This window comes from Scomber scombrus, chromosome 4 (genome assembly GCF_963691925.1).
Source record: "Scomber scombrus chromosome 4, fScoSco1.1, whole genome shotgun sequence".
Classification (NCBI taxonomy): domain Eukaryota; kingdom Metazoa; phylum Chordata; class Actinopteri; order Scombriformes; family Scombridae; genus Scomber; species Scomber scombrus.
The window spans coordinates 22,979,629-22,992,463 of NC_084973.1; the positions used below are offsets into that span (position 1 = coordinate 22,979,629).

Consider the following 12,835-nt stretch of genomic DNA (forward strand, 5'->3'; position numbering starts at 1 on the left):
AAAACACGTCAGATACTGTGCTTTGTCCTTACTTGAGTAGAGATATTTCGGTTTACTTTAGATGTCTTTGGTTCCTGTTTTTGCGCAACGGAGCAAGTCACTATAATTAGGCTAGTATCATTATTAGGTCTTTTTTTAATGTGCTTTGGCAGGCTTTCCCCAAAATTAACTGGCTTTTGTTTTGCATCGTGCTTGTATCTTAGCAGCGGTGGTCAAACACATTTGGAGAGAATGATACATATTCTGTAATGCCACTCATTTGTTGAGTTACATCTTGCGCAAACAAGCGAGAGAGAGAGAGATAGAGAGAGAGAGGGAGAGAGAGAGAGGGGGAGAGAGAGAGAGAGAGAGAGAGAGAGAGAGAGAGAGAGAGAGAGAGAGAGAGAGAGAGAGAGAGAGAGAGAGAGAGAGAGAGAGAGAGAGAGGTTGGTACTGTACGTCTTTCCTAATAACCAACAGTAGCTCAAAGGGGCGGTGTCCGACATGCAGATAGAGGAGAGCTGGTGCGCACTCAGGCTCCACATTTACGCATCAGTGCTTTATGTAGGTGTCAAAGCAGAAGAGATCTAATTTTCGAGACCAGAAGGACCATGTTGCACTGGGATTCTATATAGATAATACCATCAGTATCTTTAGAAAAACCAAAACAAAAACATAAATATAATTCAGTTTTAAGCGCCAGAGTGAAGCACCGGAGAGTGTGTGCGTGTGAAACAAGTGGACACAGAAAAGTTTCCGTCATGGGAGCGCATGGATGGAGCTCAGCGGGTCTTGGGTTTGTCGTTTTTGGATATTTAGCGTTTTTCTGCGGGGTGATTGTTCCACAGGCTGAAGCGGGCTGCAGGGAGAGGGAGAACCCAAACTGCTGCACCGGCCGAAATAACGAATGTTTTGAGTACACCAAGAGAAAAACAGTGTGCTACTGTGATACTTACTGTCAGAAGACTGGAGACTGCTGTGAGGATTATCAGCGTGTGTGCCAAATATCTGGTGAGTTGCTTGTTCCATCTTGGTCAATGAAATTTGACATCTAATAACTTCAATTGATTTTTTTTCATGACCTGTTGAGGCTGTTTTGCCTATTCCAGCTGAGTCCTGTTGTCCAGTGACTCCTGTTGTTCATCCTTTTTCACTTTGAGCCAGGGATGGCTGGCATTGAGGTGACACAGAGACAGTGAGACATACTACACATAGTTGTCTCTATTGTGCCCATTATGGCTGTTTGTTTTAAGTTACTAGCTAGAGGTGATGTGTAGAGGCTTGCTGGCAGGGTATCTCCAGTCTATAGTGTATTTTCCAACAGCAGGTTGTGTGTGTTTGTGTGTTTTAGTTTGTAGGTTTGACCCTTGGCCTTCACATCAAAGCTTTAAAATGCACAAGCTAGACATGAAGTGTTCGGACAGTGGACACAGCAACAATAAGATAATACAGGGATATCAAGCTCATCAAATCATAGTCCACAAAATCCTTAACATGTGGGTTTGGGTAACTGTCTAAAAGCTCCCCTCATGATCCTGGCCGATGCTATATATGGACAAATGAGGGACTGGTCACCATGGGAACAAACTGCCAAAGATGGCTGGGATTACAGTAGAGCTGTGTCTGAGAAATGACAGACAGGAAACACTCCGACCTGTAACTGAAGCAGCTCTTATGTTGAAACATCTTAAGTTCATGTGGAGCGATTATCTGTATGCAGATGCACTCAGAGTGGGATCCTTTTCTTAAGTGCACAGTAACAAGCACCTACAGGGACAGTCATACATTCAAAGAGCACTTAAACGCTGCAGTGGTCCCTCTATTTAGGCACGTTTAGTTTATACAGTGAACCTGTGTTTGAGTGTGGTATCTGTGCAGTGATATCAACAGGCTGGCTCATCCAGATTGTCACTTGCTTTAAAATGTGTACAAAAGTACTCTGATGGAAGCAGTAATACGCTTTATTACTTCACTGTTTACAACAAAGGTAAGTGAACCAAATGTTAATATGCTCACTGCACTCATCTTCAAAAGGCCATGCCAGTTGTGTCTTTGCACATATAAACCAGTTTCCTTCTACCTTTTTTATTTGTTTTCATTTTTACAACTTGGGAATCTTTTCATTTGAATTAAAACAGTAAAAATCTTGCATGAGCCATCTCGAGCAGTATCATGTCTGCTATTATTTTGGTCAGTGTGGTGTTTTGTCTTTTTCTAGTGCAGACATTTCTGGTACAATTTTAACCGGCATTAGACTGTGTTAAAGTGTGAAAATGTTTAGCTGTAATGTAAATAATATGCAATGTGTAGTAAATACAATACAACATGCAAGAAACTCCTGTATGTTCCTTTAAATGCTGTCAAATCCGTGCAGAAGTTGTAAAATTTCAGTTTGTACTTTTGAACTGAAGATCTCTTCTCATCAGGGTATCAGAAGGAAGATTTTGCCTGGAAAAAGATATTGTAAATAAAAACACATTGCAGTGTTGCTTAAGAGTAGCGGTGTGGCTACAGGCAGCTAGACGGGGACGAAATATTATAGACTCTAAAATAATTTGTGTTTTTGGTCAGATGCATGTAGAGACCACATTTATCATCTAGCAACTGGCCAGAGTTGATTGTAGGTAACACTTGATCCATCCCATGTGTCTGCCAAGCTGAAAATGAACAGAAAAAGTACAGGACCTCAGCCAGGGTTGAGTCATCACTGTAGTGTTTAACAGCAGCTGGTCTGTCAGAGGTCAGCTAACGGCTGCCATGTGCATGGGTTCACTCACGTGTCAGATGAGGATTTTAGCACTGTGGACCTCATATGTTGCTCTGATGGGTCAATCCTGATGTGACGCAGAACAGAAAAAAGCAGATCTCTCTTTGGGATCACATGACGGTGTGAAGCAGGTGTGTGAAGCAGGTGTGTCAGGTTGAACATTCTTCCTGAGATTTACTAAACAGAATAACTGTAAATTAAGACATGTCTGATGAATATTGTGTCTAGTGTTTTTATGGTTTTGCAGTCTTGATGAGGATAGATGAACTTGGCTGTGCCCTTTGAACCCCTGTATGGATTAATGAGGGTTTATTGATACTGAGAAAAACACATTGACTTCCTCCCTTTGCAACCTGAGCATCTTTACAGTGTAAACACAGCAGGCAGCTTGCAGCTTGTCTCACTTCCATCAAAGCATCCAGTGTTTTTCCTATCCACATTAGACTTTATCTGATTCTGATCCTGATCCTGTAACGCATCAAGGAGTCTGTCTGTGTACTGTCTGTCACAGTCTGTAATTAACCCGTGCCAGCTGTGGCTGAGCAAAGCGTTCAGAGTTGGACATTAGAGGAGAGACAAAGAGGGACACATAGACTGTTTGCACCACTTAGACACCAACACTTAAAGCTCTTCTGAGTGTGATACCGTTCTCTCCAGAGATGTCGTTCAAATGAAGTATCTGGCAGGAATGTGTGTGTTGTGTAAACAGTTTGGACGATCCTTCTGCACACCTACTAGCAACAGATGATTAATGGCACAAGTCAGATTGTATTACTCCGCTAAGAGCTACAAGCCAACTTAAAACAAGTCAGTGGTGGAAACTTTAAAGAGGAATATAATCCACTCCACAGTTGCATAACTTAATGTGATTTACCGTGCATTTCTGGTAATATCTTGGTTTCTTTCTGCACCAGACTGGTAGAGTGTACCACTCACTGGGCTGCTCTTTGGTTTCTCTTCAAGATGTTGGCACCCACTCAAAATTCAAGAAAAGCTTTTTGTCATCCGCAAGATCTAAACCACCCATAACAACTAGATAATTTGAAGATTGGTCTGATTTTCAGCTGCTGGGGTTGATTATCATTGGATGTTTTCCAGACTAATACCTGGAAAACTGCTGAATTAAGCTCACAGACAGTTTTGCCTAGCTTAGAAAGACTGACTGTTTTAAAGTGCGTTTTTATCTTTCTAATAAATGGAGACACAAGAAGATGTTTAAATGTCTCATGAATTTCTTTCCAGTTTGGCTGTAGAAAGCTTTTCTGACTAAGCAATGATGATTTTTTATTTTTGGAGTCAGTCTGTAGAAAGAAAGCTTATTTTTAAACATACAGAGAAATGTATCATAGAAGAGGGAGAGAAAAAGATGCATACTTCTGCAGTGACAGACAAGTATATATGAATTCAATGCAGTGCCAAAGCAGCCTCTATAAGATTGTTTACTTTAAGAGTATTTTTTTGGCTGGATAAAGTCTCACTTTCTCCACCTTGTTGTGCTATTATTACAGGACATTAAGGGTTGTGAACAGACATTCTGGGAAATGCAAAAAATTGAGGTGGAGGCCTTTTAAAGAAAGTGGATTTACCAATGAGTTCTAAATCCAAGTAGGGAGTCATCTCCTGTTGTGGGAGTACGTTTGGTACATCACATAATTTCCATCACTGCTTTAGAGTAAGCCTTTAATTGCTGGTCCACAAGAGGATGAGGGGGCAGCTCCTCTCCTCTCCTGTTGTGGTGTCTGGTAGTTCTCCCCTCAGCAGGAAGACATGTTGCTTCAGAGCCACCCGAGGTTTGCTCATCATTCATCTGTCTCTCCAGCAGGCACTTCTGCTTCTCTTCCTTTCCTCTAGGGTGCTGTACGTTGTCATGCCGTGATGTTTGCTTCTGTCCACCTACGTTCACTCCCTTTTTTCCCCCTGTTTTACTTCCCATATGTTCTTTGACCTCAGCAAGTATATAGTGGATGTTTTTTAGGCTGAGACAGACCAGCTGTTGTAACTTCTGGTACCAACAGTCAAGTTTCTCCTGACATCCTTCATCTGGCCTCCACATAACCAGAAAACACCATTATTGTATTATATGTTCAATGTAAAGGGTAGTTACCCAAATTAAGAACAAGTGTTATCTTGCTTAGTTGTGTCTAGTTGTGGAGTTAGTTTTGGGTTTAATTCTGGTTTGACATGTTCTTGCTTTGACATTTCAGTCTGTACTCCCTCACATTGGAGGTGAATACAATTTTGTTTATCTAATAATTCAACATCAACAACTTATTTCAAAACACAGTTTTATTCATGTTGAACAGAGCCGGTAAGGATTACTCCCTAAAGACATTTTGAAAGGGAGTCTATTTGTGTGTTTTTGCAACCTCTCAGCCAAAAAGTTGTTCATCAGACAAAGTGCTGTATATATTTTCCTTTTTCATTCTTCAAGTTGTTTTTTATCCAGAACCTGATGCAGTATTAAGGTGTAAACTTCAACACCACAGTACCCTGTTTTATAGATGCTTTCATTCCTCCGATGTTTTTCTATTCTATTTATTCTCTATTGCTTCCTTTTTCCTTGTTGTTAAGGAGTGGAGCTATTTCTAACATGTTTCTGTATAATGTCTTAAGCTATAATCATTTCTGTACAACAAAGTGTTGGGCCGCCATCCAATGTAAATACACAACACTTCTCAGCACCCACAATTTAAACTGAAAATCTGTCACAGCTGTGTTTGTAATGAATTCTTTTAATTAGTTGGTTTATTTGGTTCCTCTTTTCAAGGTGTCTACAGGAAACATTTATGTGTTATCCTGTTATTAAGGCTTAGTCCCGTGTCCCTCACCCTATTAACAAGCTTATAGATCTCCCTTGTGTTGCTCAACATTATAAGGCTTGTCTGATGTGGCCGAGGCCCAGCTCTCTACATGGGAGGGAGGGTGGCTGTGGAGGTGCAATGGTCCTTCAGAGCAGCTGGACATCTGGGTCCCATCAGAGAGGAGGAGGTTGGGGGGGCAAAGAGAGGGGGTGGGAGAGTGAAAAAAAGGACTTAAAAAAAGAGGGACAGATGGGGAGAAAGAACAAGGGAGAGTGCGGGACAAAGTGAGAAGAAGATAAAGCAAATTGGCAGGGCAGGTCTGATAACTCTTTTGTTGTGAGACCCTAAAATGGAAGCAAAGTTCAGGGAGAGTGAAAGAAAAAGGAAAGGCAAAGGAAAGCCAATCTGAAAAGACAGATAGAGTGCTATTATCTCACTGTAGCAAGTGTGACTGGAGATTGGCTGACAAGTTAGGAGATAAAAGTGCTGATGTTGGATACACATTCAGAGGTTGGGTTCATTTAAAGGCATTTGTCTGAAGCTCTGCCAACTGCCAGGAGAATTAGCCAATACTACCATAAAATCCCTCCATTAAGTCCATATTATTCTCAATTATACTCTCAATTATTTCTTAACAGAAGCTGATTTTAACCATAGCAAGTACATTGTTAATCTCTCCTCTCCTCTGTAGAGCTCCCATGCTTTAACTTTTGCATGTTCTGTGGCCAGTATTTATTTATTTATTTCCGGTTTCAAAGGTCACAAAACATTAGAAAGTACCTAAAGTTTGCAGATACAACATTGCTTCTGGTTAATTCCACAAGTTTCCTTTAAGGGGAAACTTACTTGAAAAATCATTGTAAAAATATCAGCTGTTTGAAAAGACAAAACGCTGAACATGCTGACATGGACTGCCATTTGTTTCCTGTATGGGGGTCAGGGGTCAGAAGTGGTGGCACGCTTTCCAACAGGGGACTTTCTCGTCAACAATGGGGACAGGGGACAAGAGTGTCTGTAAGCTCTGCGGGTCAGGCTGTGTCAGACTGTCAGCAGGGTTATCATGTGGGTGGTGGGACTGTCGCACTGGTGGTACCAGAAACAGAGTGGGGGGACCACCACAGTTTACTAATTACCTTCTGACCTCTGGTGACCCAGGGGGCCGAGCTGAGCTGAGACTTCCAGACATTGCTTTAGTCCTGTTTGTGTGTATGCCAGTGTTCTCCAGGGGGGTAACAGTCCTGTTTCCCCTCGGGTGCGGGAACCCGCCGACCCTATCGGTTTCATCACACACCCTCTGCAGTAAAGATCTCAACTCCCCCTGTAGCTCATGTTTTTCGCTTTTTATGAGAAAGAAAAACAGCAAAATAAAACTGAGCCTGTGAACGTCAGAGGATGTTGAAGAGGGAAGGAAAGGCGAGGAGACAAGAGTAAGGATAAGAGGAGGAAGAGGCATGAGTAGGAAGTTGACAGGGCTGTGGTGCCTGGTTCGATTACGCCCTTCAGACTTCTCCAGAAAACAGTTCATGTCACTCTACAAGTCTACACGGGGATGTGTGTCTGTGTGTTTTAGAGTGATGACTGAAAATGGAACAAGACCAAGAAGTCTGAGTTTATCTGACAAAAATTGTTTTCGATGTGTGTGTATATGTGTGTGTGTGGTGATCTGGGAAAGGCGGGTGTCAGGTGGGCAGCACTAATGTGCAGGAATGCAGAGATTCCACAGTGGCTTTGTGGATCGGCTGTGTCACTGAGACAGCCACCCCCCCTCCAAAACCCCAACAGGACCATGGGAATGAACAGAACAGGCGGCACCTTGAAAGCTCTCTCTCTCTCTTTCTCCTGTTCACACACACACACACACACACACACACACACACACACACACACACACACACACACACACACACACACACACACACACACACACACACACACACACACACACACACACGTATTGACTTGCAGCATTGTACTGCGGGGTGAGTCTGTATTATAAAGACAGAGTGAGATAGATTAGATTGCAAGGGAGGATTAGATTCAGTTTTGGTATATTTATCCTCTCCCTCCCTATAATTTCACCAAGAACATCTAAGAGCTTCATGCTGTGTGCACCTGCTCTTTTTGTACTTAACTTTTATTGTCTACACTGAAAAAAATCACAAGCTCCACACTGCAAATATCAAGCTTCATGAAAAAGTATGCTTGCATAAATGTGTATTTTTGCTTCCAATAATTAGTTTTTTGTGATTATTATCTGCCTCTCTCCTTCTCTGTTCATGTGTTTATGAAGTGTTCACTTCCTCCCTGAAGCAGGGCTGTTAAATGTCTGCCACTATTAAATCTCTATGTTAGACAAGTCTTGATTACTGCTGGAGACTCCTGGCTTTGATCAGAGCAGCCATCTAACTAATACAGCTTCCTCTTAGCCTGATGTAATTGGCTAAATCAGCCTACCAAATAGAACGCCTGTTTGCTTGCTGCCTCTGTGTGTATGTGGCGTGTCATGTTTGCTGGTGTGCGTGAGTACGGAGAGAAAGGAAACCAGAGAGAACAGGAAGCAAAATTAGCCTTTTATTTAAATTGCCCCACACATGTGATCTAGGTTGCCGACTTCCTGAGTCTGGGGTTTGCCAGTCTGACATTAGTAGATGGTAATGACCCAGTCACTCATTTGCCACCCACTTACCAGAGTAAATGCTCAGTAGTGCACTACTGTGTAAGTCTTTATCTGGGTGTGTGTTGCAGCTCACACTTTCAGTCATGCAGTTCGACATGACAGCACAGATTAAGGGAAAGTTAACAGCTATTTCTGGGCTAAAGATCAACTATTTTTTCTAAAGTAGAACACTTGTCATTATAGGAGAGCTGTAAAACGCTATAATATTATTTTTTTTATGCTTTCACGCTTTAAAATATATCCCTCAGCCTGAAGTTTTGTTGTTTAAAACTTTCAGCTGATCTCTGTATCTCCCTGCTTCCCTAGCAGCCATTGACTGTGTGGTGGGATCATGGGGTCCCTGGTCATCATGCACATCTCCATGTGGGGTTGGCAGCACAGAAAGGAGTCGCCAAGTGTCTGTTCCTCCAAGAAATGGAGGCACGCCCTGTCCTGACCTCAAACAGCGTCGAGGATGCTTTGGAAACAACGCAATATGCAGCACTGCAAAAGGTGAGAGCATCACCTTTTCTTCGTGCACGTACAAGCGTGTGTTTATGCATGTACGCAGCCCCGCTCAGAGAACTCTGTTACATATTAAGTTGGTGTTCCAGTATTCTCTGGGGTTACTCTTGTGAAATGTTTGACTGTAATCAACACATGTGCACACATCTGCTCTGAGGTCTTATCTCCAGCTGCACTATTTCAGACATCTCAGTTATGCTTTTAACTGTTGCCTCACTTTCTCAGTAATAAAACACCACAACACTGATTAATACTTTTCCAAGAGAAAACCACTTAACATCACTTTAAGTTGATTCATCAGGTAATTTTGAGTCATACAAAGGAATTATTTGCTCTAAAACATATTAAATCTATACTCCCACTGTTCTGCAATATGAGAAGATGCTCCTCAGTAGATGTATTTGTCATGATCATTTCTTTTTTCTATGACCAAATTTTTACCTGCACAATCTTGACTTGCAGAGGTGGCAAAGATCCTGCCTGATTCTTTCAAGAGGAACTTCAAGGACCCTTGGAGGCGACCACACATGCTGATGAAGGAGGAGAAGGCCAGGTAAGGCCTCTATTATCAGAGTGCAAACAAACACACAGGACTGCTCTCTGCTGACATAGTCAGCCCACTTAGTTTTCACTGTAGCACTGGCTTTCATGTGCAATGGATGCAGGGAGGGGGGTAATTACAGCTGAATGGTTTAAAGTGCTGAATGATTGTATGTCCTGCATGGAGACTGAGGTTTTTTTTTTTTTTTTTAGCAACTGAGGAGTTTCATGTCAAAAATGCAATCTATGCATGTTGTGTGAATGTTTCAGAAATTTGAGTGTACAATTAGGTGTATAACTTGCACTAATATTTATAACCAACAATATGCTCTGTTTTCTTGCCAGACCTCATTTTATATAAGAAAACATTCAGATGCGAGTTAACTCACTCATAAAGCATAAAGCATAAAGCATAAAGCATAAAGCATAAAGCATAAAGTTATTTAGTTCTATCTCCAAGTTCCAAGGCTTCATTTCATTTTCTCAAATACAACTGGATTTCACCTCAGTGTGTGTGCTGTTATCAGTTTTTTCTCAATTTTATTTAGTCTCAAAGGTCACTTTAAGATCAACGTTGTGCTCCAAGAGATTAGAGAATACACACCAAGGCCAAGGTTGCCATAGCACGCAGAGCCTTGAGATTACTTTGATGTGTAGGAGAACGCCATCTTTAAATATTTGCATCATGAGCTGACCTTTACTGATAAGGAACCCATAATCCATGTAAAAGGTGCAGCCGACCAGCATAGATGTCATCTTTGATGTGAGTTGATCGCAGATGTTCTCAGAACGAAGAAAAATTAGAATCAAGGGAATCAAATCATGGCAGGTTTCCAGACAGCCCACAGCCTTTCAGACTGAATAAAATTGACATTGGATACCTTTGTTTTGACTTAAACGCAGAACATCAGGGGATTGGAAGCCAATTACTCATAAATGTGAGCCATGCACGGATGACACAGATTTAAATTGATTTCATACAGAGATCTGGTGCAGTGATAGATCGCTCATGTTGTCATGGTAATTGACACAGGAAGGAGTTAAAATAACATGAAATGATGATCAGTAGTTGTCTTTGGATCTTTGGTTATCTCTGTGAAATGATCTGAATGAGTAATATTTTATGAAGATATGGAATTACCAGCTATCACAAAGCAGTAGAATTGGTTACAGTTTTGTTAATATCTTTAGCTAATAAATAGGATATTATATTGTACAATATTGTTTTGGCACAGCATTTAAGTGGTATAAACAGTAACAGATATCATTTAGGTTTAATTCAGCATGAACAAGCTCAAGCCTTTTGAAACAAATCCTTTTATTCGCTTGTTCACCTTGTAGGAAAGCCTTCTTAATTCTTACTGCAGCTGGACTGCATAGATGAAAGACCATATTGTAAGCAAACACTCAAAATGAGACTTAAATAATTATATTGCATGAGCCTGTCTTAAAAGATATTTAGTTAGTTGGTTAGTTTGTTAGTGAGAACGCCTTCAGGAATCACTCTGAGGAAAAAAAGAAATCATAGACGAAAAACCCCACTGGGGAAGATGTTTTGTCATAGCTGACTGAATCAGAGACAAAATAAATAGTGCAGAAGTTCAAAGTGCCTGCCAGAGAAGATAATAAGCAGAAAAACAAGACTTTATTATTGTTTCCAGTGCACAGACTGAGACATGTTGATATTAGGATACTGCAGGTGACCATGACATTGCTGGATCTCCTTCAAATGAAGCAAATGTATTCTTGGAAAGTTTGATTCGTCTTTTGTCTGGTTACATTTTTGATCAAGCACAGCCTGCTGGGCTGGATTCTCAGTTGGCTTTTGAACTTCCTCTTGAAAGGAAACCTTTTTTTGAAGTGTTTAAACCTATCTTGCCCATTTTCCATTTGCCGGGATTGTTGCTGATGTTTATAGTGACATATGAGTGAATAAAAATGGTCCAAAGCTAAATCCAAGGGACAGGAAGTGAGATGTTGAGTTCTCAGCTACAGAGTTGTGTGAGCAGCACCTTGTTAAGCTCTCACAAGATTACCTATAGGTTAAGTTCAAACATGTGTACTACCATGTTTGCCAGATTGATGGAACACATTTTTAGCAGCAGCCATCAACTCTTTATGACACCTCTCTCTCTCTCTCTCTCTCTCTCTCTCTCTCTCTCTCTCTCTCTCTCTCTCTCTCTCTCTCTCTCTCTCTCTCTCTCTCTCTCTCTCTGTTCTCTGTGCTTGCAGTTACTGTGTGAACCTGCGGGTGAAACAGGCCAGTGCAGCGTGTAAACTCAAACTGTGGAGTGCTCAGCTGGTGAGAGAGAGGCTGGTCTGTGCAGAGTGTCAGAGTGACGCCATGTCAAAATCAGACCGCTGTGGAGGAGACGGCCTGGAGAGCACCAGGTAAACAAGACAAATGAAAGAAAAAGTCATTAGTTATTTTCATTCATTACACTTCTGAGATCTGTAAAGCTTTGAGTCTGCACTGGCTGGAAAAAAAGCTTGGCAAGGATGGGGAATTAGAAATTATTTTAACTTTTTCCATAAAGGATGATAATGATTTTAGTTAAGCTTAAGTAATGAATGTCTATTGGATCAACTAGCTGCTTCTCCACTGCATCCCCATTACTGAACGTTTGTGCTTTGTACCCATTAGTTTACCATAATGTGGATCAAAATGTTTGATATAAGTCATCCGTGTATTAGTTTGAAAGAAAATTCATACACACGGTTTAACTAAATACTTAGTTTGACAGTTGCATCAGTCTTTACCTGAGTTGATTGTAGGTAGAAAAATGTGTAAAGTTCCCAAAAAACCAAGCTGTCCCTTTAAGCTCCGCTTTCTTCTGGGGTGGTTATGTGAATTAATTTGAGATGTTATGTTGCTGTAAATAATATACATACTCTGATATCATTCTTTGGATAGATAATGCAAGTTTGTAACACTGAAATTGTTACGTGTCTGATATCCTGTATTTCCTAGAACGTTCTGGGCAGCAGCTTCAGTCCCGGGCTGTCATGGTTCCTGGGTGCGGGAGACTTCTTCTGAAGGCTGCCGGTGTCCTCCGTACTCGCTGCTCTTTGTGTGAGCCGCCACACAACCACCAGATATCTGTATGCAGGGACGAGATCGTCCTCAACAACTCCTGCTAACTGCCAGCCAAGCCAGACGCTTCCGATCCAGATTGCTGGATGGGTAACTCAAGGAGATCAGCAGCATCCTGCCACTTTTTCCTTTCACCTCATACTCTGTACTGTATACACTATTACTAAGCACACAAAAATTTTTGCATTTAACTTCAGAATTTACAGCCACGTTATGTACTTTTTCTCCTCCAAAGCACAGCAACATCTATATGCCTTTTTACCTCTGAATCTTTGCTATCTACCTCCATCAATGCAAGTGCATTTGATAATGCATAATGTATAAATATATAAATATATTATTTTGCTTTATACATTTTCTACTTTTGATTGTTATGTGTAATGCATTTGTGTCTATATAGCTACACTTTTTTGTATCCAACAGTTTAACACCTAACAGCAGTTGCTGCACCCAGTTGAAGCCCCAATCCAAAG

The 12,835-nt window shown here is 41.2% G+C and overlaps 1 protein-coding gene across 1 annotated transcript; it reads left to right on the plus strand.

Annotated features, from left to right (window-relative positions):
- Positions 1-623: 623 nt before the first annotated feature.
- si:dkey-178e17.3 (somatomedin-B and thrombospondin type-1 domain-containing protein) lies at positions 624-12,560 on the plus strand. The gene is made up of 5 exons (XM_062418167.1): positions 624-990; positions 8,531-8,716; positions 9,191-9,281; positions 11,501-11,659; positions 12,240-12,560. The coding sequence occupies exons 1-5, from the start codon at positions 741-743 to the stop codon at positions 12,343-12,345; spliced, it is 792 nt and encodes a 263-aa protein (XP_062274151.1). The 5' UTR covers positions 624-740; the 3' UTR covers positions 12,346-12,560.
- Positions 12,561-12,835: the final 275 nt, after the last annotated feature.